General features: G+C 42.5%; 1 protein-coding gene across 4 annotated transcripts in view; it reads right to left on the bottom strand.

Moving 5' to 3' along the window:
- Positions 1–24,877, bottom strand: part of DSCAM (DS cell adhesion molecule) — a 726,986-nt gene that overhangs the window by 254,619 nt on the left and 447,490 nt on the right. For all 4 annotated transcript variants that reach the window (XM_073617225.1, XM_073617227.1, XM_073617226.1 and 1 more), the window contains exon 21: positions 20,086–20,239. In XM_073617225.1, the coding sequence (XP_073473326.1) occupies positions 20,086–20,239 (154 nt within the window). The remainder of the gene's footprint in view (positions 1–20,085; positions 20,240–24,877) is intronic.

Raw genomic sequence — 24,877 nt, 5'->3', positions numbered from 1 at the left:
CAGCTGCAGGTTATATTTCACTATTTAAATATCATTTAAATATCGCTCAATTTTTCACTTACCGAGTGCAGATATTACTTTACATTTATAACAGAAACACCTTCAACAAGATTTGTCCATACAGCCATCATTTTAAAGAGGATTCACCCTATGAGTAATGCAGCAGAATCTTGTTGGTTTTTTGGAATCTCTATTATGTTGAATGTGACTGCTGATGTGAGAATTTTGTTAAGTGTGATGGGCAAACCCTGTTTGAAAATAATGGGTGAATAGGGCGAATCTGTTTGACCCCTATGTGTCATTGCTCTCTTCATAAGTCAGTGTCCAGGGAGAAGGACTACTGATGGAAAGAGATGGAACTTAAAGTGGTTCATAAATTACTTGCATTTCCTCTGTTTTAGGAAGATATAAAGTACAGTTTGTCAGTTTTTCTTTTTTAAATGTATGATCTTAAACACCTTCTTGCACAGCGCAGCTCTGCTGTCACTCTCCCTCCTGATCTAAGGGTGTACAATGAGAGGGGCTGAGATTCCCCTCTGATGTATGCAAGCTAGCAGAGAACATGTGGCCATACAACGGGGCTGTGCAAGATGGTATTTAGCATTGTAATTTAAAAAAAAACTGACACACTGTATTTTATATCTTCCTAAAACAGGGGGGATACAAGTAATTCATATATATTACTTTACAGCCACATGGGCATAGAGGCAGGAGGGGAGGGGAGGGGAGGGGAGGAGATCGGCTCACAACACTCATAGCTCCCAACTGTCCCTGATTTTGAGGGACTGTCCCTGATTTGGAGCAATGTCCCTCTGTCCTTCTTTCACCCTCATTTGTCCCTCATTTTGGTCTGATCCATATAGTTGTATATAAAATGCACTTTTTATCTTTCAAAAAGTGCTTCCCAGTGCTAAACCTTTCATCCGATTTCTAAATTGCTGCATTTGTAATGTTTAAAAGCCAATAAAAAGGAATAGTAGTGGTAAAAAAAGCCCTTGTAGATTTCATTAAACTTTATTTGGTTAATTCACATTTAAAGGGGCGTGGCAAGGGGCGTGTCCTATGCCTACATACCTTTGCTAGTAGGTGTCCCTCATTCCCATCTTAAAATGTTGGGAGGTATGAACGCGGACTACAAAAACGACAGGCAGGGAGGGAGGGGGAGATGCAGAGACTCTGAACACACAGCGGGAATGACGGAGGCACGTAAACTGACTGCGCTATCATGGATCAGCTGCCATGATTAGCATGGTCAGTACGCATAGGGGAACACAGAAGCAGGCAAGTGTTTCGTCAGATATGGCGAGCCATCAAATTTGGCTACCCGCTGGAGTGTGTATGCGCGACGGCGCCATATGCATTCCAACACTGTTGTAAGACATCACTTTGCCACAGGGCCCCTCGTGGGCTCGCTTCGCTCGCCATATTTCGGGCACTGCCTCGCTTCGCTCTGCATAATTATATTTTAACTCTATGTCCACTTGGATGGTGGGGCTTGAACCTGGACTCAGGGGTGTGGCCACAAAATTCTTCGCAAGCGCAGATCGCCACAGTGTTGGAACGCATATGACGGCGTCGCACATGCGCAGTCCAGCGGGTAGCCAAATGTGATGGGTCGCCATATGTGACGAAACACAGGATCGACCGGGTATTTTAAAACATGTACAGGCAGTCCCAGAGTTACAAACATCCGACTTGCATATGACTCTTACTTATAAACAGAGGGAAACAACAGGCAGTGAGAGGAAATCTTCCCCTAGGAAGGGAAATTCATTAAGAGTTATCATCAATCTGTGCCCACCAGTGCTGCCAATAAGTACCCATCAGTCCCTCCTCATCAGTGTCACTTATTAGTGCCAACTACCATTGCTCATCAGTGCGGCTTATCAGTGCCCATCAGCACCACCCATCAGTGCCGCCTATCACTGTAGCCTCATCACTGTCCACCAGCACCTCCTCACCAGTGCCGCCTCATCAGTGCAGCCTATCAGTGCCCATCAATGCCCATTAGTGCCGCCTCATCAGTGCAGCCTATCAGTGCCCATCAATGCCCATTAGTGCCGCCTCATCAGTGCTGCCTCCTCAGTGCCCATCAGTGCTGCCTCATCAGTGCACCTCAGTGAAGGAGAAAAATGACCTGTTTGCAAAATTTTATTAACAAACTATGAAAAAGTTTTTGTTTCGTTTTTTTCTAAACTTTCGGCCTTTATTCGCTAATTTAGAAAAAAAAATAAACAGTGCTGATTAAATACCACCAAAAGAAAGCTCTATTTGTGTGAAAAAAAAATGATAACAATTTTGTTTGGGTACAGTATTGCATGACCGTGCAATTTCCATTCAAAGTGTGACAGTGCTGAAAGCTGAAAATTGGCCTGGGTAGGAAGGGGGTAAAAGTGCCCAGTAGGCAAGAGGTTAAAGGAACAGGAGCATTTTTTTTTTTTTAGGGTTACAACCACTTTAACTTGATTTTTAACAAAAATGTTCAAATGTGTTCACAGTTCTCAGTCTACTAACATCATTGAGGAAAGTAAGAGTGTCTAAAACAACTTATGGAGCAGATTGTGAATAGGCACAAGGGGAGCGATTCTGACTAAATGGATTTCACTGTGCAATTATGCTGAAGTTTAAACTCTCTATTTTGCTCACTGAGCTGCTTAGGCGAAACATGATGCTGGACAATGGATTAAAAAAAACAATTTAGGGAACCAAGCAAGAGCATTTTTAATGAGCTACTAATATAACCCAGTAAACACAGCAGCTGTGTCAGAAAGGTCATAAAAATTGTCTTAAATTGTTTGCAAACCTCTAAAATGAAACATGAACAAAGCATATCCTTTCATAGTGTGTCCTTTCCTCAATCCATAGCACCTAGTGCGATTTCTGTCTCCTCTCTTATTCCTCTGCTATCTGCAGGAGTCTCTTCTGACAGTTTGTGAAGGCACCAGACAGTCCTGAAAAACAGCCAACCCCTCCTGCACACAGCAGGTGATTGATAGCCTCAGCTTTATTTTGACATGCGTTGTATCCAAGTGACTGCTAGAGGCATGCTGACCTCACAAACAGTGAGTGTTAACACATAGAGAATTGTTTCTTTAAAATTTTAGTTTAAACTTTAAATTCTGTTAAAGTGGTTGTAAACACTTTTGTTTGTCTTTTATCTATAGGTAAGCCGAGAATAAGGCTTACCTATAGGTAGTAGAAAAATCTCCTAAACGTGCGCCGTTTAGGAGATATTTCACTTGTAGTGCGCCGGCATCATCATCGGCACATGCACTGTGAAGAAACAGACCACCGCGCCATTTCTTCCCCCAGCGCGTGTCGTGACTGCGCGGGATTGACGTCATGTGCGGGAGTGACGTCATACGATTCCGGCCAGTCACAGAGCCAGAGTCCGTGGCCCTGGAAGGAAGTGGGGTGAAGATGGATGCGGCCTGCACAGGGGACAACGCGGGCTTCGTTTGCAGGTAAGTGTCACATAATGGGCTAGTACTTTGCAGGCCTTTTGGGGAGCAAAAGAGGAAATAAAATCCATCGGGGTTTACTTCCTCTTTAAGGAGACATCTTGGTTATAAATTTTTCTTCCTGGAGGTCTCTGACTAAATCTCCTCACATTTCAAAAAATAAATTAAAATCTGCCCAAAGACAGGGAAAATTCAACCTTTGACAATAATCTCTGGAACAGGTGTCCCACTTGAGGGTTTCCGTTCATCTCATGTAAGAATGGCAACTGGCATGTTGACTTTTGACATTTTCTCTTTTGACAAGATTGGCACCAGGACAAGAAGGGATGGTGAATCTCTCCATTCGGGGTCAGGAAGGGTGAAACCCCCCCCCCCCCCCCCCAAAAAAAAAAAACAAAGGCTCTATTAAGCACTCTGTCCAAGAAAAACATTTTGGCTTGAGTTGCACTTTAAAGTGAATCTGTCACAAAGCAAAATTCTTTTGTGAGAAGTCTCAGCCAGAATCTGACAGCTTCCAACCTTTAAGTCCCACATCTCTCGTTTGGTAAGGTCCATTCCTGCCAGGAGGTTTAGTCATTTGACACTGAAATGACAGGTGGCGTGGTTTAGCACCAAAAGGCGTGAGGGTTTGTGAGGACTTGGACCGAGGTCAAGGCAGTATGTAGGTCTGGAATCCATAAGACTCCATATGGATACAGGACTTGATTTAAAGGATAAAGCAAAAACTAGTTGAGCAATATTGCTAACTTTTAGGATATAACAAGTTCACTTTGAGATGTTATCTTTCTAAATGATCTAATGGACAGCGCCAGATGGAATTCATATTTGTTATAAACATTACTCCCTGCTTGTTCAGAGTTCATTCAGTGGGAATCATTCAGATAAATGGATGTATCAAAGGACCATTAATCTGCATTTCTGCGGACGTGGATAAATAAAACTCTTTGCTGACCAGCAACAATATGACAGGGTGAGTAAGGAGGAAAGATTAGTCTTCAAAGAACAAAAGTTGCAGCTGAGGAAGGTCTAGGACTGAGTCATGATCGAAGATGGGTCAGTGGAACAACTGTTTTATCACTGGGCCCTAAGTTCTGCTCCACCACAAGGTTCCAGAACTTTTCCAGAAAATATGTCAGTCTTACCTGTGATGGTTCCAGGTTTATTATAAATAAACACCTGTGTGTATACTGAATTTTATGGTTTTTCTACGGTTATTGTTATTTCACCATTAACAAGTTAGCTACAAGAATTTAACCCGTTCTAAAAAACGACTTCAAGCTCCTTTGCCATCACTGGCTTCTTCATTATTCCACATCTCCTGCTTTTCTCCACTACTCAGTCTAAACTAGCACCATTGTCATTCCTCTAGTCTAGCACTATTCTCACTCCCCTAGTTTAGGACTGTTCTAACTATTCTAGTCTACCATTCTCCCTCCTCTAGTCTAGCACTGTACTAATGCCTCTAGTCTACCACTGTGCTCACGCCTCTAGCACTGTTCTCATGCCTATAGCCTTGCAATGTTCTTATGCCTTGAGTTTAGCACAGTTCTCACCTTTAATCCAGTATTGTCCTCACAACTCACAACAGACCAGTTAGCCTAACATCAATAGTATGTAAACTCTTGGAGGGGATGATAGGGGACTATATACAAGATTTTAGTAATGAGAATGGTATCATTAGCAGTAATCAGCATGGATTCATGAATAATCGTTCTTGCCAAACCAATCTACTAACCTTCTATGAGGAGGTGAGTTGCCATCTAGATAAAGGAAGGCCCGTAGACGTGGTGTATCTGGATTTTGCAAAAGCATTTGACACAGTTCCCTATAAACGTTTACTGTACAAAATAAGGTCCGTTGGCATGGACCATAGGGTGAGTACATGGATTGAAAACTGGCTACAAGGGCGAGTTCAAAGGTTGGTGATAAATGGGGAGTACAGGAATGGTCAGGGGTGGGTAGTGGGGTTCCCCAGGGTTCTGTGCTGGGACCAATCCTATTTAATTTGTTCATAAACGACCTGGAGGATGGGATAAACAGTTCAATCTCTGTATTTGCAGATGATACTAAGCTAAGCAGGGCAAGAACTTCTCCGTAGGATGTGGAAACCTTGTAAAAAGATCTGAACAAATTAATGGGGTGGGCAACTACATGGCAAATGAGGTTCAGTGTAGAAAAATGTAAAATAATACATTTGGGTGGCAAAAATATGAATGCAATCTATACACTGGGGGGAGAACCTCTGGGGGAATCTAGGATTCCTGGGGGTCCTAGTAGTTGACAGGTTCAGCAATGGCATGCAATGCCAAGCTGCTGCTAGCAAAGCCAACAGAATATTGGCATGTATTAAAAAAGGGGATCAACTCCAGAGATAAAACGATAATTCTCTACAAGACTCTGGTCTGGCCGCACCTAGAGTATGCTGTCCAGTTCTGGGCACCAGTCCTCAGGAAGGATGTACTGGAAATGGAGCGAGTACAAAGAAGGGCAACAAAGCTAATAAAGGGTCTGGAGGATCTTAGTTATGAGGAAAGGTTGCGAGCACTGAACTTATTCTCTCTGGAGAAGAGACGCTTGAGAGGGGATATGATTTCAACATACAAATACTGTACTGGTGACCCCACAATAGGGATAAAACTTTTTCTCAGAAGAGAGTTTAACAAGACGCGTGGCCACTCATTAAAATTAGAAGAAAAGAGGTTTAACCTTAAACTACGTAGAGGGTTCTTTACTGTAAGAGCGGCAAGGATGTGGAATTCCCTTTCACAGGCGGTGGTCTCAGCGGGGAGCATCAATAGCTTCAAGAAGCTATTAGATAAGCACCTGAATGACCACAATATACAGGGATATACAATGTAATACCTACTATAATGCGAGTCTAGCATTATCCTCACAACTCTAATCTAGCATTATCCTTATGCCTCATATGTTTTCAAGCCTCTAGTCGAATACTGTTTTCTTGCCACTAGTCTAGCACTGTTTTCCCACCTCTAGTCTAGCACTGTTCTCCCACCTCTAGTCTAGCACTGTTCTCCCACCTCTAGTCTAGCACTGTTCTCCCACCTCTAGTCTAGCACTGTTTTAACTCTTCTAGTCTACCATTCTTCTTCCTCTAGTACAGCACAGTTCTCACGTCTTTAATCCAGCATTGTCCTCACAAATCTAGTCTAGCATTATTAAGTCAAGCACTTTCTTCATCACACCTCCAGTCAAGCACTGTCCTCACGACTCCAGTCTAGCATTGTTCCAACGCTTCTACTCTACCTTTCTTCCTCCTCTTGTATAGCACTGTTCTCATGCTTCTAGTCTAGCATTGTCCTTATGCCTCTTGTCTAGCACTGTTCTCATGCCTTTAGTCCAGCAATTTTTACACTCCTCTAGTCTAGCACTGTTCTAACTCTTTTAGTCCTCCATTCACCCCCCTCTATTCTAGCATTGTTCTCATGCCTCTAGTATAGCACTGTTTTCAAGCCTCTAATCTAGCACTGTTTTCAAGCCTCTAGTCTAGCATCGTTTTCAAGCCTCTAGTCTAGCATCGTTTTCAAGCCTCTAGTCTAGCATCGTTTTCAAGCTTCTAGTCTAGTATCATTTTCAAGCCTCTAGTCTAGCACCATTCTCACTCCTCTAGTCTAGCACCATTCTCACTCCTCTAGTCTAGCACCATTCTCACTCCTCTAGTCTAGCACCATTCTCACTTCTCTAGTCTAGCACCATTCTCACTTCTCTAGTCTAGCACCATTCTCACTCCTCTAGCCTAGCACCATTCTCACTCCTCTAGCCTAGCACCATTCTCACTCCTCTAGCCTAGCACCATTCTCACTCCTCTAGTCTAGCACCATTCTCACTCCTCTAGTCTAGCACCATTCTCACTCCTCTAGTCTAGCACCATTCTCACTCCTCTAGTCTAGCACCATTCTCACTCCTCTAGTCTAGCACCATTCTCAGTCCTCTAGTCTAGCACCATTCTCAGTCCTCTAGCCTAGCACCATTCTCAGTCCTCTAGCCTAGCACCATTCTCACTCCTCTAGCCTAGCACCATTCTCACTCCTCTAGTCTAGCACCATTCTCACTCCTCTAGTCTAGCACCATTCTCACTCCTCGAGTCTAGCACCATTCTCACTCCTCGAGTCTAGCACCATTCTCACTTCTCTAGTCCAGCACCAATCTCACTCCTCTAATCTAGCAGTGTTCCCACTTCTCTAGACTAGCACCGTTTTCATTCCTCTAGTCTAGCACTGTCCTCAAACCTCAAGTCTAGCACTGTTCTCACTCTTCTATTGTGGCACGGTTTTAACTTCTCTAGTATTGCACTGTTCTCACTCCTTTAGTCTAGCACTGTTTTAACTCCTTGAGTCTAACATTGCTCTCACTCCTCAAGTAAAGCACTGATCTAATTCATCTGGTGTGGCACTGTTCTCACTTCTGTCATTATTCTAGTCTAGTGCTGTTCTCACACCTCCAGTCTATCACTGTTCTTACTATCCCAGTCCAGCACTCTTCCTATTCCTCTAGTCTAGCACTATTCTAGCTTCTTTAATCCAGTCCTTTTTCTCACTTATAACCTTATACTAGTTTTCATCTTTTTCTGGGTCCTTTAAATCCTTCAGCAGATTTTTGCCTTGTGTCAACCTCTCTGTGGTCTCCTTAATTACACTTTTCTTATCGAATTACGGGAAACAAGCTGACGCACGGTGTTTGAAAGCATAACACATCTCAGCGACGCACGCGCTTGGAGAGAAATTTCAGCTTTCATTTTCCCGATGTCACTCTCTTTTAGTTTGCAGTGAAAATAATGAGAGCGATAATGAGCTTTTGATGCTGTTGAGGGCCTCCCCGCAGTGTGTCCCTGCCACAGACATCCATTACTGCCGCTAACTCAAGCTTAGCGCTTACAGCGGAGGCAACCGCACGCCGGGAACCTAACAAAACAGAGGAATTAACTTTTCGCAGTCAGCTTAGCCTCCAGGTACTGATTTTGGATAAGAAATATATAAAAAAATATATTTTTATGCTTTACTAATTTTTTTTTTTTTTTTTAAACATTTTACCAAAAATTTTTTTTAGGCTCTGTAATTTAAAGATTTATTAAGCTAAATTTATATAATTCAGCTTAACTTGTACACATGCCCAGGAGGAGACCAGTGGCGTCAACTAAAAGGCCAGTAATATCCAAATATTTGAAGCATAAAAAATTCAGTATCTACAAAAGGTTGTTTACTGAATCCACTTGTCTGATTTAATAAAACTGCACTCACTGGTAAACTCATCCTATCTATTTATATATGGGATATCTGCTTAGTTCCTGCCCTTGGCACTACCATTTTGTTCACAAACACAAACTTCCTTAAGGGCTGCTGTAAAACAGTTTGAATACAAGGCCACCCTGCAGATTACCTAACTGGATAATAAATGAGCTGTCATTCCAGTAGAAAAACAAGCAGCTGACATGAAATGAACTATGGGCATCCTGCTAACTCAAAATGCCCCTTTATTAAAATTCACGTCATACGTTAATGAGCTGGACATGTCAGCATTATTATTTTGTACTTTAACCACTTCAGCCCCAGAAGATTTCACCCCCTTAATGACCAGGCCATTTTTTGCGATACAGCACTGCGTTACTTTAACCACTTGTCAACCAGCCGCCGCAGTTTTACTGCGGCAGAATGGCATGGCTGGGCGAAACGAGGTTATGTTACGTTGCTTCGCCCTGTGGCCACTAGGGGCGCACGCACCGCCGCTCTCCCCTGGAGCCGATGCGAGTGCCCGGCGGTCACGATCACCGCCGGGCTCCCGCGATCGCTGCGGACACACCGAGAACCGGGATCTGTGTGTGTAAACGCACAGTTTCCGGTTCTCTGAGGGGAGAAGAGACTGTTCGTCTGTTAATGCAAAGTATGAACAGTGATCTGTCATCTCCCCTACACAGTCCCCTCCCCCCTTCAGTTAGAACACACAATAGGGAACACATTAACCCCTTGATCGCCCCCTAGTGTTAACCCTTTCCCTGCCAGTGACATTTTTACAGTAATCAATGCATTTTAATAGCACTGATCGCTGTATAAATGCCAATGGTCCCAAAATAGTGTCAAAAGTGTCCGATGTGTCCACCATAATGTTGCAATCCCAATAAAAAAAATCACAGATCACCCCCATTACTAGTAAAAAATAAAATCACCAATCACCATGTAAAAAGCAGAAAAATGTCTGTAATCTGCCTAAAAAAAGTTTCAGAACTTGTTTGAGCTTCTGCAAACTCAGACAGGAGTCAGATCGCATGGGTGTGACTCCTGTCTGTGATCCGATTCTGCTGCGGACAAAAAAAGGGTCCTGTGCGAGTTTGATGCAAATTCAGCCATACGATCTTTTTGGCTGAAATCACATCGTACAGAGATCGCATGTGATTTGCACTGCAGTGCGGTGCTAATCACATCTGATCTCAGACATCACACCAGTGGGAACCGGGCCCTTAGTCTGTTGGGATTTGTCTTCAATGACTTTGCACATCTAGACTTTGCAATATTTGCCCACTCTTCTTTGCAGAACTGCTCAAGTTTAGTTAAGTTTGATGGTGACCGTTTGTGAACTGCAGTCTTCAAGTCATTCCACAGTTTTTCAGTGGGATTTAGGTCTGGGCTCTGACTAGGCCATGGGAGGACATTCACCTTTTTCTCCTTCAACCACTGTGTGGTCATTTTTGATGTGTGCTTTGGGTCATTGTCATGTTGGAAGGTAAACCTTCTTCCCATTGACAACTTTCTGGCAGAGGGCAGCAGATTTTCCTCGAGAATTTGACAGTATTTTGCCCCATCCCTTTTACTTCTATCCTGACAAGTGCTCCAGTCCCTGCTGCAGAGAAACATCCCCATACCAAGATATTACCACCTCCATGCTTTACAGTAGGAATGGTGTTATTTGGATGGTGAGCTGTATTGGATTTCCACCAGACATATCATTTGGTGTTAAGGCCAAATAACTTAATTTTAGTCTTATCTGACCATAATTTTTCATGTGGCCTCAGAAGGTGCGTTTTGGCAAAGCTTAGTCATGACTGTATGTGGTATTTCTTGAGGAATGGCTTTTTTCTTGCAACCCTCCCATACAAGCCTTGGAGAATTTATGATATTGTTGTCACATGCACACAATGACCACTCTTTGTCATCAATTCCTGCAACTGCTTCAGAGTTGCTGTAGGCCTCTTGGTAACCTCTCTGACCAGTTTCCTCCTGGCTCTTTCATCCAGTTTGGAGCGACGTCCTGATCCAAGGAGGGTCTGTGTTGTACCAAATACCTTCCACTTCTTAATAATAGATTTCACTGTGCTTCTAGGCATCAATAAAGCCTTTGAATTTTTTTGTATTCATCTCCTGACTTGTGCCTGTCCACAGCTTTATCCCTGAGATATTTTGACAGTGCCTTGCCACCCATAGTTGATTATTTGCTCCAGTTGCACTACCAGGGGCTGAAATGCTACAGGAAAGCTCTTTTCATGATGAGCTAATCAAACTGACCACAGCTGATCACAGCTGAAAGTCAAATGTGTGCCATTGAGAAGGTGATTAGCTACACCTGATTGAGTCGATTTTAGGACCAGGGTGATCCTTTTTCCAACTCAGTGATTTCAAAATTTATTTGTATTTTTTTCTGACATGTTGGTGTTATATTCACTTGGGTGTTTTTAAGTTGCCCAAGTAAATACAACTGGATAAAACAAAAATGGTGCCTGACTTCATTTCAGGCTGCAAAGCAACACAATGTGATTATTTTAAAGGGCTTTGATTCTTATCTATACCCACTGTAAATGCAGTCCATAATGATTTAGAAAAAATCTGCTAATCAATATTAACATCTAAACCGGCCACATAACATAATGTGAATGCAGAAATTAGCATCTCTTTTGGGGAATAAAAGAGCCAATGGGCCTAAAGTGTACCTTTCCAGAAAAGTATGGCATCCCCTGCATCTTTCATGCAGTCTCTTCCATTTCTACAGATCATATACTTGCACTCAAAAACATGCTGGTAGCTTCATTGGATGTCTAAATTGACCCCAATATGTGTATGTATGAATGTGAGTTAGGGACCTTAGATTGTAAGCTCCTTGTGGGCAGGGACTGATGTGAAGATACAATATATATGTGTAAAGTGCTGCGTAACTTGCCAGTGCTATATAAGTACCTGTAATAAAAAAATAAATATGCATGGTGTCATCTAGGCAAACAAAGCTTGTTCACATAGGATTGAATATGGAGAATGCCAGATTTTATTATTTTTTTCTGACTAACATCTACCAGCAGTCAAGTCCCAAGGGGGTCGAGCTTGAGCTGACACCACTACTCTCGTGAGCAGCTGAAGACAGCGGTGGTTGACATGCATGTTACAATTCTAGCTATGTGAGTATTTTATCTTAAACTTGGCTGAATAAATAGGCAAGTTTGCACTATGGTATGTTCATTTGTTTTTTTACATGCTAGAAACATACTACATGGAGTGGCGGTGCACTACTCGATCTGTGGTGGTGTATTTGTGAGACTCCTGAAGTGCCTTTGGTTATATGCAGCTGAGGCTTTCCATGTGACCCTGGGAACTATGGATAGTTGACTGCAGGTATATATGCTCATTTAAGACCACCTATAATGTGGGATCTCACATAGCTTCCAACTGTCCCTGATTTCGAGCAATGTCCCTCTGTCCCTATTTCCCCTTCATGTGTCCCTCATTTTGGTCTGATCTATATAGTTGTATATAAAATGCACTTTTTATCTTTCAAAGAGTGTTTCCCAGTGCTAAACCGTTCATCCAAATTCTAAATTGCTGCATTTGTAAATTGTAAAAGCCAATATAAAGGAATAGTAGTGGTAAAAAAAAAGCCCTTGTGGATTTGATAAACCTTTTTTTGGTTAATTCTCCTTTAAGGGGGTGTGGCAGGGGGCATGTCCTTTGCCTACATACGTCCATTCCCATCTCAAAATGTTGGGAGGTATGGATCTCATCATCTGGTAAAAGACCATTGCAATTGGTCGTGGTGATGTCACTTGGTGGTATATTCATGCATGCAAGTGGACACACAGCATGTGGATGAATGGTGGTGGAACCCTCCTTTACATTATCTACGTCTTACCATCTCAACACATTGTCAGTGGAATTAGATCAATCCATTCAGGAGCATTTATCTTGAGATAAATTTTACTTAAATGGGTTATAAAGGTTAATTTTTTTTTTAAACAACAAACATGTTATACTTACCTCCTCTGTGCAAAGGTTTTGCACAGAGCGACCCCAAACCTCCTCTTCTGGGGTCCCTCAGCGGCGCTCCTGGCTCCTCCTCTTCTCGAGTGCCCCCACAGAGAGCCACATTCCATGGGGGCACTCGTGCAGGCACCCCCCCTCGGCTCCCATGTTACTGAATTTGATTGACAGCAGCGGGAGCCAATGGCTCCTGCTGCTATCAATCTATCCAATGAGGACCCGAGACAGCGGCTGGAGCTACTGTGCTCGTCCCCGTTGCTGGAACGATCGGGTTCAGGTAAGTAAAAGGGGGTCTCTGGGGGACTGCTGCACTACAGAAGGTTTTTCACCTTAATGCATAGAATGCATTAAAGGGGTTGTAAAGTTGTTTTTTTTTTTTTTTTAAAATAACAAACATGTTATACTTACCTTCACTGTGCAGCTCGTTCTGCACAGAGTGGCCCCGAACCTGGTCTTCTGGGGTCCCTCGGCGGCTGTTTCAGCTCCTCCCCGCAAGCATTTACCACCTTCATGCGAGCTCCCTCGCACGGTGGTGAGTGCTTGCGGGCGCGCTCCCGTGATACAGCTGGCGGCTATAGCCGCTCGCTGTATCACTCGGCCCCGCCCCCCCGCGCGCCGCGTCATCGGATGTGATTGACAGCAGCGCGAGCCAATGGCTGCGCTGCTTTCAATCCATCCACTGCAGCCAATCAGCGACCAGGCTGAGCTGCAATGAAGCTGACGAGGATGAGGAGCGAAGATTCGAGGCGTCAGGTAAGTAAAACGGGGGGGCTGGGGGCGGCGGTACTGTCAAAAGTTTTTTCACCTTAATGCATAGAATGCATTAAGGTGAAAAAATTTTTACCTTTACAACCCCTTTAAGGTGAAAAACCTTGAGGGTTTACAACCCCTTTAAGATAAAGTGTGTTACTTTTTTATGCACTAAATTACCTGGTTGTTATTGTTGCACATTCAATGTTAATTTATGATTAGTTACACTTTGATACATTTATTTTGCAACAATTTGGATACACAACGGAACATTTTTTATTGCTGTTTTGTTTTCTACACATCAAACGCAGATTTATTTTGTTCTCATTCATGATGGACTGAAAGGGGATAGCCTATGCAAAGGTAATACAACAAGAAGGAAGTTGCAGTAGGCGAGGCAAGAAATAACCAGAGTGAATTAGAAGCTTAGTGATGTCATTGGTTAGGAAGGGGCATATTTTGGAGATGTTGCATAGATGTTGAGGCAGCAAGCTTTGGACAGTGATTGGATTTGGGGCTGAAAGGATAGTTCAGAGTCCAGGATAACACTTACCACCTAGGCATGCGGGGACAGGTTGATAGTTGTGCCACTGATCTTGACAAAGAGATCAAGGGAAGAGGCATGTAAGGGAGAAAATATTATGAGCTTGATTTGGGATAGATTGAGCTCGAGGAAGTGGTGTGACATCCAGACTGATATGTCTGTTAGTAAAATAGTGATGAGTGGTAGACTGATGGAGTGAGCTGAGGGGTGGAGAGTTAGATTTGGTTTTCATCAGCGTAGAAATGGTATTGGAAGCCATGGGAGGCTATCAAATGATCTAGAGAGGAGGTGTAGATGGAGAATAGGAGAGGTTCAGGAACAGAACCTTGGGGGACCTCGACAGAGAAAGGAAGAGGAGAGGAGGAAGTAGAATTGTAAGTGACACTGAAGGTGCTGTGGGAGAAGTAGGATTAGAACCAGTAAAGAGAACAGTCACGGAAACCAAAGACGTGGAGTTTGAGGAGAAGGGGGTGGTCAACTGTGTCAAAGGCAGTAGAAAGGTCCAGGAGTACAGAATAGTGGTCACTGGTTTTAGCCATTAGTAGATCGTTTGTGAGTTTTAGGAGAGCAGTTGAGGAGAGCAGTTGAGAGAGAGACTGAAGGGGGTCAAGAAGGTTATTCTCAGTCATATGTTCACTTAATTGGTTGTAGACCAGATGTTCAAAGAATTTAAAGGAAAAAGGGAAAGGGAATGGGTTGTAGGTTGTTAAGATTGATGCGGTCCAATGAGGGCATTTTAAGTATGGGGGTGACTAGTACATGTTTTGGAGAGTTGGGGAAGATGCCAGAAGGGAGAGGGAGATTGAAAATGTGAGTTAAAGAGTGTGGAATAGAGCCAGAGGGTGACCATAGTATTTGCGAGGAGACAGGATCCAGGGGGCAGGTGGTTAGGTGGGCTTAGAAAAAAAGTTCAGCTAATGGCCCTGTAATCTATTTTTCATTAAATTGTTTCTTATGCCACGCACACATGACCGGTTTTGCCGTCGGAATAAACTCCGAAGGTTTCTCAGACGGAACTCCGACGGAATTCTGCTCTAGCGGTTTTGCATACACATGGTCACACCAAAGTCTGACCGTCCAGAACGAGGTGACGTACAACACATACAACGGGACTAGAAAAAGGAAGTTCAATAGCCAGTAGCCAATAGCTTCCGTCTCGTACTTGCTTCAGAGCATGCGCCATTTTTGGTCCGTCGGAATAGCATACAGATCATAGGAATTGGTTCTGTCGGAAATATTTAGAACATGTACCAATTCTAGGTCAGTCAGAATTTTTGAAAAAAAAAGTCCGATGAAGCATACACACGATCGGAATAGATGATGAGAAGACTCGGACTTTTTCTGTCGGACATTCTGCTCACGTGTACGCGGCTTTACTGTGTTTTTCTGCCTACTTGTAATGTCCTCCGTGTGCTCCCTAACCCAATTTCCCCCCTCACACGTTTGTTGGAATGAGCAGTACACTTTTAGTCATGTGCACTGCTCTATGCACACTACACATCCCATAGTCCACGTTTCATTGTCCCTCTCAGGAGCAAGCATGGGGGTGGCTACATTCATAAATTCAGTGTTACTATAGAGAAGGAACATATCCACCCTCTAACAAAAATCCAGATCACAGCAAAAAATAAAAAATAAAAATGTGGTGGAGGCTGAGAGCAATAGAAGGTACTTTTTTTTAGTAAAAGTGGAAGTTCAGCTGAACAATAACTATACATAAATCTACTCCCACCCCCATTCTAAGCCTATTCTACCTATCCTGTGAAAGGAAAGATCTGTATACTTGCCAATGGTGAAAGCACTCTGGTTTGGTCACGTGATCGGGTCTCAGTGCAAAGGAGGGAAGCCAACAACGGTTGCCCCACAGTAAGTCTATAGGTGATGTCATTGCCCAGGCTCTTTAGCCATTGTTGGCGATCTCTCCTCTACACTGCAGCTGGTGCTGGGACCCGACCATATGACCAGACCGGGGTGCCCTCAGCAGAGGTAAGTATACATATCTTTCATTTACAGAGTAGATAGAATAGGGGTGGGAGAAGATTTAAAATGTTACTAAACCCAGGAGCCTGCATTTACTATATCTGGTCTCCCACAGTACACAGAACATGGAAATGCAATTATTTTAGTAAATATAAACAGCTAAATACATTTTTTTTATTAGCAGTCTATAGCACTCTTGTGACTTCTATCAGTGTCCAGACGAGCACCGGTTAAAGCTTGTAGGAGGAGTTTTCATTCTCCTCTGACTGTCCTATGAGGCTGCATGACTCCTGACCCTCTGTCTGAACAGTGCTGATTGGCCCTGTGCTGATCACACATGCACTCGCCCCAAAAAAAACAAAAACAAAAAAAACTCTCTAGCAATACACACCAAACTATGCATGTGCCCCCAAGGGCTCTGTACTATCAGGAAAATAATTGGGGACTGTGGAAGAAGGGGAGGCTCAGAGAAGACAGGATCAAACAGCCTTTTAACGCAATGCAGAGGATTAACATCTTAGGTTCTACAGCGAGTATAACACTCACTGTAAAGGGACATTTGTTTTTTTTATTAAAAAAAAGAACAGTGTAAAAAAAAAAAAAATAAGTAAAATAAAGAAAAAAAAAAAATGTAATGCGCCCCGTCCCGCCGAACTCGCGTGCAAAAGCGAACGCATACGTGAGTAGCGCCCGCATATGAAAACGGTATTCAAATCACACATGTGAGGTATCACCGCGACCGTTAGAGCGAAATCAATAATTCTAGACCCTAGACCACCTCTGTAACTCAAAACATGCAACCTGTAGAATTTTTTAAACATCGCCTATGGAGATTTTTAAGGGTAAAAGTTTGTCGCCATTCCACGAGCGGACGCAATTTTGAAGCGTGACACATTGGGTATCAATTTACTCGACATAACATCATCTTTCACAATATAAAAAAAAAATGGGCTATTTTTATTGTTGTCTTATTTTTTAATTCAAAAAGGTGTATATTTTCCAAAAAGGGTGCTTGTAAGACCGTTGTGCAAATATGGTGTGACAGAAAGTATTGCACCGCCATTTTATTCTCTACGGTGTTAGAAAAAAAATATATAATGTTTGGGGGTTCTAAGTAATTTTCTAGCAAAAAAAAAAAAAAGATTTTAACGTGTAAACAACAAGTTTGAAAAATAGGCCCGGTCTTAAAGTGTTTAAACTCATATTCGATACTGCAATGAATGGGGTGAATTGGCCCTAAGATACACATTTATTTCCTCATTTATTGTAATTCATATTTTTTGGGTCTTGTTAAAACACGTTTAGGCTCAACATTTCATAAGGCCGCATATATTAAAAATTAAATGAAGAGAGAAAGAACACTGCACTTCCCTTCTACACACGCCCTGAGGACATGAATGGAGGGAGTTAAATAACACAGTCTGGGTTCCTAGGCAAATGTAGGCTCGCATGCCAACTCCGCAAGCGTGAGAAACATGGAAATTGACAAGCTGCGTCAAGGCGACCAGGCAAAACTATTTTAATGTAAAACTAACAATTTTATTCACGGCACATTACCACCTCAGCAGATAGCTATATCTTAAATAGTACCATTTTCGGAATGCCACTCGGCCTGAGAAAAGAGAACATTAAAAGATGTTCTTCATCGATAAGCAACTACTGAAATTTCTCATAAAGCTCTGGGGAGAACACCATGGAAGTTAATTGTCATAACATCTGGGACTTGGACGGTTTAAGAGGCTTTTGAAGTTAACTGTGCTGGGGACATGCTTTTTCCTGTCTATACAGGCCTGAAGAGTCAAGAGGCAGCCAAAGTTAAAGTGCATCTAAACCCAAAAACAACAAAAACATAATATACTGCAGCTTACCAGTCCTTAGGTGTGGTGACTGTGTTAGTTTTCTGTTCTTAGGCTTTTTTTTTTCCTTTTAGGGGCTCATTTACACTTGCTTTGACTTTAAAACACATTAAAGCAGTGTAAAGGAAATTTGTAGATAATTGTATTCTAATTTATATGTATTGCACACTGCCCTCACTGTGCACACGGCACTAATAATTTTATTATAATTATATTAATCAGGATTCTTTTGAGTCCTGATTAGAATTAGCCTGCCTATGTTACGCCCCTCGTTACTTTAAAAGTACAATTGTAACATTAATGTGATACCTACATAATCATGTGTATAAAAACCTTCAATTGCGTCATAATAAAGCAGAACAGTTATTTGGAAAGATGCCGGGTGTATGTTTTGTGTCTCTTCCCTACTGCAGTAGTTATTAATTTGGAACCACTAATCAATTTGAGGATAGGAGTTGCCTATGTATAAATTTCCAGGTCAGCTGCTACCGCATATGAGGTTTCACCACAAGCATTGGAGTGAGAGCAATAGTTCTAGGGCCATAACTCACAGTTAAAGGGGTTGTAAAGTTATTTTTTTTTTTAAATAACAAACATGTTATACTTACCTTCACTGTGCAGCTCGTTCTGCACAGAGTGGCCCCGAACCTGGTCTTCTGGGGTCCCTCGGCGGCTGTTTCAGCTCCTCCCCGCAAGCATTTACCACCTTCATGCGAGCTCCCTCGCACGGTGGTGAGTGCTTGCGGGCGCGCTCCCGTGATACAGCCGGCGGCTATAGCCGCTCGCTGTATCACTCGGCCCCGCCCCCCGGCGCGCCGCGTCATCGGATGTGATTGACAGCAGCGCGAGCCAATGGCTGCGCTGCTTTCAATCCATCCACTGCAGCCAATCAGCGACCAGGCTGAGCTGCAATGAAGCTGACGAGGACGAGGAGCGAAGATTCGAGGCGTCAGGTAAGTAAAACGGGGGGCCTGGGGGCGGCGGTACTGTCAAAAGTTTTTTCACCTTAATGCATAGAATGCATTAAGGTGAAAAAATTTTTACCTTTACAACCCCTTTAACTCTAAACAGATAACCTGTAAAGGCTTTCAAAGCATCACCTGTGGAAATTTTTGGATATTATAGTTTTTTGCCATTTCAAGGGGGCACAACATTTGAAGGCTTGACATGCTTACCATCTACTTTTACTTGATGCAACTTCATCTCTTATATTTTTCTAAAATAAGCGTATTATAAACACTTATGCAAAAAAATAATGCGGCATAAAAAATTGAAATTGTCCCCAGCGGCAGTTGGTGCTCCAGCCAAAGTGTGTGTGTATGTGTGTGTGTGTGTGTGTGTGTGTGTGTGTGTGTGTGTGTGTGGGTGGGGGGGGTAGGAGGGGGCAGCAAACAAACCACCCGACCACCCCCCCATGGGTGGTACTCACGCAGTCAGGCTCCCCTCCCCCGCAGGTGCCAATGCAGAGCACTGAGACACAGAAGAAAAGTGCAAACCGAACACCCCCAAGGCCCCCCGTGGGTGGTACTCGCACAGTCGGCTGTGTTGGTGCCGATGCAGAGCACTGCCACTGAGAGGTCGATCCGATGAGGACGGCCTCCTCCGGATCTCCACATACATCCTCCCCCCGACCGGCCAATACGGCCGCTTCTCCTCTTGGCCAATTGGGTCTCAGGACCAGTTTCCTGATTGGCCGGGAGGAAAAGCAGGAAGACAACAGCGAATAATAATTCGCTATTGTAACACAACTGTGTGGGCTCGGGACGCAGTGCTCTGGCCCCGAGTCCACCCTTTTTTGAAGCTAACTAGAGCCTCAGGCTCTAATCATGTGCGTCAAAAAAAATTGGTATCCATGGGTACGGAGCCCTGCATGTAGATTAGTTGGCCCATGCCCATTTTAATCTCCATGCCTTCTGCTTTCAGAAAATATATAATTGTTCGGGGATTTAATGTAATTTTCTAACAAAAAATGCTGATTTTAACATGTGTAAGTATTTGCCTACCAGGGCAATGTTTCATAAACGGTACCTATTGCTTTGCATGGCATGGATAAACTGCAGGTTTACTTTATTCACTTTAAATTTGCTATTGCTTATTGTTAGCTATTTAGTGTACTATAATACACAGCTGAGTACTGTCCATGATCCTTTTTTTATTTTCACTAACAGTTAAAATTAATATAGCGCCCATTATTCTAATATCACATTAAAAAAGACTCAACAATAAAGCCAAAATGTGAGTGTTACCTTTAGCCACGGGCTCAACAGTAATGATGTCACTGCTATTGCCTCTTCCTGCAGAAGTCACGGCTACCACCCACACACTGTACTGTCTGTTCCGGCTCAAGTTTGGTATTCGGTAGAAAAAGGTGTCCGGTGCAGCTTCAAATTCACTGATCACCTGAAAGATGGGAGATAAGTGTTAGCTATTTGCCAGAAGCACATTCACCTCAAACAGTAGCAAGGCTGCTAAAAAACACAATTTGGTCAGAGACATTGCTGACATTATTGGGTTCATTTTTTTTTTAAAGAGCTTCCATACCAGTAGTTTATGCATGCAGAAAAGTCAAGATAAATGTAAATGTTATGTAGATAAAAATATGTGGAATTCTGGTAATGATAGAAAGACTCCCCCTTTAGAATATCGGGTATCCCTTTTAGCTTCAGAGATGGAATAGACTCTGCCCTTTAGGATATGTGTTCTCATATAGTGTCAAGGAGAAGGAATAGACTCTCCCCTTTAAAATATGGGGTTCTCATGTAGCGTCAGAGATAGAGTAGAGTAGACTCTTACCTTGGGTAAATGGATATATCTGGATTCATGTCCTTTTGGACATACAGGCTCCTTTGATCTTGTTGGCCCATTTCAGGTACATCAATAATTACATTTGATTTGGTCTTTCTCTAAGTGGTATTACTCTCTTGGTTTGGGCACTCATTACCAGAAGTCAATTTATTTTTACAGAGTCATGTATCTATATTTGCATGTGGTTGGAGTGTTTGATGAGGCCCCCTCCAGAATACAGAGATATACTATATATATATATATATATATATATATATATATATATATATATATATGTATCCTGCCTAGATAAACCTAGAAGCGATTTGAGGAAATACATGTTCCTAAATAGGTACATATACTTATTCGTTTTTAGTACTGCCACGTTAGGTATCCATCTAACTCAACCATGTGGCTACATTTATGCTCATTTCTTCTTTGATCAAGGGGATAGCTTTTCCAGACCGTTGTTTCTTTCTTTATGAATCAACTGAGAGTCCTCAGCCCCTATGTCCACCCCCCAGACCTTATTTATGCGATTATTGACAGACCTCTGCCATCTTTGAATGTAAGTCCATAGAAGATGTTAAGCAGTCATTTAAACCACAATGTCTTGCATAACCATAATGTATAAAAGTGTTATGACATCCTCTATTATTGGTCCTGAAGAAGCCACACATTAGAAGTGAAACGTGTTGACCAGTGGAGTAGACACATTTTTTCGATGCACCCCCCCCCAGTTGTTGTTGTCAATACTGTTGTTTAGGTGGGGAGGTGATGTACTAGGGTCCAATGAGGAATGCCATGCCTTACCTACTGTTTTAAACGTATTTTGTTTTGTGGACGCTACTTTTTAAACACCCCCCTCTTTTTAACATTTGTGCTAATAAATATTTGATACTTTTACAAAAATAGTTTTTGGTCTTGTGTGGGTGCCACTAAAGTCCATCTGCTGCTGGGCAAGTTCTTGCATTTTTTTTTTAGCTTTTTATTTTGGGATGTGGCACAGATAGGAGGTCTATTATTTCTTCTTTATGGTTCCCATATAGTGTCAAAGAGATGGAGTACACTCACCCCTTTAGAATGTGGAGTTCCATGTAGCATCAGACGTTGCTATATTGCATGTGCTACTGGCTTTTGAATTATCTAGATGAGCAAGGGGAGCCTATGCAAGATAACTGGGTCTGAGGGTTCAAACTAATCATAGCACATGAATTAGCCATATAATACATTTTTAAAATTTGTGCTGCACCACACTGTGTTATTAGCATGTATTGTATGCATTTCACATACTCTGCACTGCATGACTGCGCTGCAGCGTGACCTCACATCCCCAACCCTCTAACTCGTCTAATCAGAGAATGTTTTGCATTGAGAAAATGCAACCTGATCTATGAATGGTGCCCATGCCAAGTAGCCTACCTCCTGAGTTCAGAATGCAAGAGGAAAGTCACTCGACACAGGACCCGAAAGCTAGAGTTGCCTACTGCCATTATTTCCAAATTCTAGAGGGATTCCACAGGTATGGCATATGCATAGTTACACTGATCCAAGCTGGACCAATGTAACAATATCCATACCTGGAATTATTCTTTAATGTATTAACTTTTCTGCCATTGATACTGCATACCCTCTCAGTGTAAAAAAGCCTAAAACTACCTCCAGTCCACATCAAATTAGCTTTAGAAGAAATGACAGAGGTTAGCCTATTTGTAACACCTCGTCCATTTTGTCTAACCAATGAGCAATTTAGTGGGCAACCCTTTCTAGCATAAGTCAGCTTTTCAAAAGATAACACAATGCATCTCTCTCAGCCACTCTCCAACAGTAGGTGGAAATGGAAACACCCCATTTTCTGGCTATCAGCTTCCTATCAATAAACAACTCTGTTAAGAGCACCTATAGCATCCTTTCTAAACAAGGGTTCCTACAATGGTTGCTAGGGGTTCCTTGAGCCAAGAGCAATTTCTGTGACTCAGATAAGTCTCCACTGACACCAATAATTATTTCAGCTAGATGAGGATTCTTAACACTGACCACAAATGTAAGGCATCCTTACCACTGACCACCAATGTAAAGAGCATCTTACTACTGACCATCACACTATGAGCTGTAGAGTAGGAATTATTCATAGGGCTTCGTTGGGACCAGAAAGAGTTCCTCTTTGTTAAAAGGTTGAGAAAGGCTCATCTATAATATGTTGATCTATGTTCTGTATAACCCAATAAACATGTAATAAAATTGTATTACAAAGAAGAAGCAAACACTGTATTCATAATAGACTGGATTAGACCGATCCAGCACCTAAATAGTTTGGGACATCTCCAGATGAGGTGTAGCGCATTTTCCCCAGGTCCCTTTCACATTTGGCACAGTTGGGGTCACTGTGTAAGCCTACGCTATGTAAATATACACTTTAATTTTGTTTCAAAGGACCTTTCCACTTCAAACAATCTGTTGGTATTTTCAAACGATAACTAAAAAGATATCCAAAGGTTGCTGGATGCCAGGAATTCAGCAATTTTGCAAAAAGTACAAGCACACTATGAGTTAAGTCTAATTAGGTTCATGTCACTGTCGCCTCCAGGACTTATCTCTATTACTTGACAGTTACATTACTGTGACAGGTTTATTGCAATCCTGGAGGACACACATAGCAACTATGCTCACCCTCCCCTTTGATGCCCATTCACAGAAGTCTTTGTCTTTTGTGAATATGTTCACATAATACAAAGGCTTCTATGAATGGGCAGAAGGATGGGAGGGGTGAGCATAGCAGTTTAAGTGATTCTGCTCTTAAAGGAATTGAGACCATGTTGAGCAGCTAGGAGCTCTGGAAGTTATCTTCCTGGAGCACAATAAACCTGTTAGATGTGACTAATAAAGATACGCCTTTGAGGCAGACACCTCATTAGACTTAGCTCATGGTAGGCCTGAAATCAGTAGCTGATTTCCTGGAATTTAGCTTTAGGACTCCTCCATCCAACTTTTCAGTTGAGATTGCTCGGGTGATAATAAGGACCCTCCTGTTCAGAAACCGGTTTGAGAACGACTAATAATTGGTAGAAAACAGATGTTAGAGATCTTCAAAAATGTTTTGCTAAAACGCTTACAATCCCTTGTAGCAAACCTGAAGCTCTTTAGAACTTGTTGGGCGGCCCTTGACTCAATGCAGTCAGTTGTGGGAGGCCACAATAGCAGTGCTCTCTAAGACCCCATACACACTATTAGATTTTCTGCAGATTTTTGTCTTCAGATTTACCAAAACCATATAATATCAGGTCAAACCTTAAGAGTTTCAATTTGTATGCAGTCAGGCAGGCCCTTGTACTGCATAATGTTGGTAAATCTGAAGACAAAAATCTGCAGAAAATCTAATAGTGTGTATGGGGCTTAAGGCTGGCCATACATGGATTCCCCCCTTCCACACAACTGAGGTGGAGGGAGGTATTGTATTCTGACAGTGGGAGTTCTTCTCCTCTGCTTGCCTGTAGCCACTGGTCAACAAAGGTTTTCCAACCTTCCTGGCAGAAGTTGATCATTAGACTGACTTCTTTTGAGCGGGAATGCTCATAGATGGGAGGCAATTAAGCTGGTCCCTGCTGAACTGCCTACATTTCCATCCATCTATGGCCAGCTTAATAGTCTCTTGTAATATGTCCCCAGGCTATTTTCAAGCCCTGAAGCATTTCCCTAGTCTACAACCACTCTTGTAGCATATCTGCAGTCTCTGGCCATCTACTTTAATATATTAGCAGTGTCCTGTAGCATCACATTAAAATGGGCATTACTTTGCGCCCCAATGGTGACCTCAGGGGCCACAGTTGAAGCCCCCTATACCTCGTAAGTTGACAATTGATATACATAGTTCGCCTGGCTGGAACAGTTTTTCTTTAATTAGACCAGATCTGACCTTTAAGGACACTTTCTTCAAGCTAGCAGTCATGAGCAGAAACCTTCTAGAAAAGTAATGATCAGGAATAAGTAAATGCTTTTCGTCAGCCAGCAGTAAACTCTTGAACCAATAAGCTCTGTATGTAACCTCTGTTTTTGTAAAATTGCTTTATTAGAATTTCCCTGATTGCCTTGAGCGAAGTGAAGATTACGGCTCAAAACAACAAGCTGAGCCGGCTGCCTCATTAAAACGCCAGAGACTTTCTTTCAGCGTGTGATCACGTTCTGGGGTTATCCTAGGGAATAAGTCATGAAGAACATGTAATTACAGCTTCTAGCATCTGCAAAATGACATCAGGT

This window comes from Aquarana catesbeiana, linkage group LG02, assembly GCF_042186555.1.
Source record: "Aquarana catesbeiana isolate 2022-GZ linkage group LG02, ASM4218655v1, whole genome shotgun sequence".
Classification (NCBI taxonomy): domain Eukaryota; kingdom Metazoa; phylum Chordata; class Amphibia; order Anura; family Ranidae; genus Aquarana; species Aquarana catesbeiana.
This window is presented reverse-complemented; position numbering and strand designations above follow the sequence as displayed.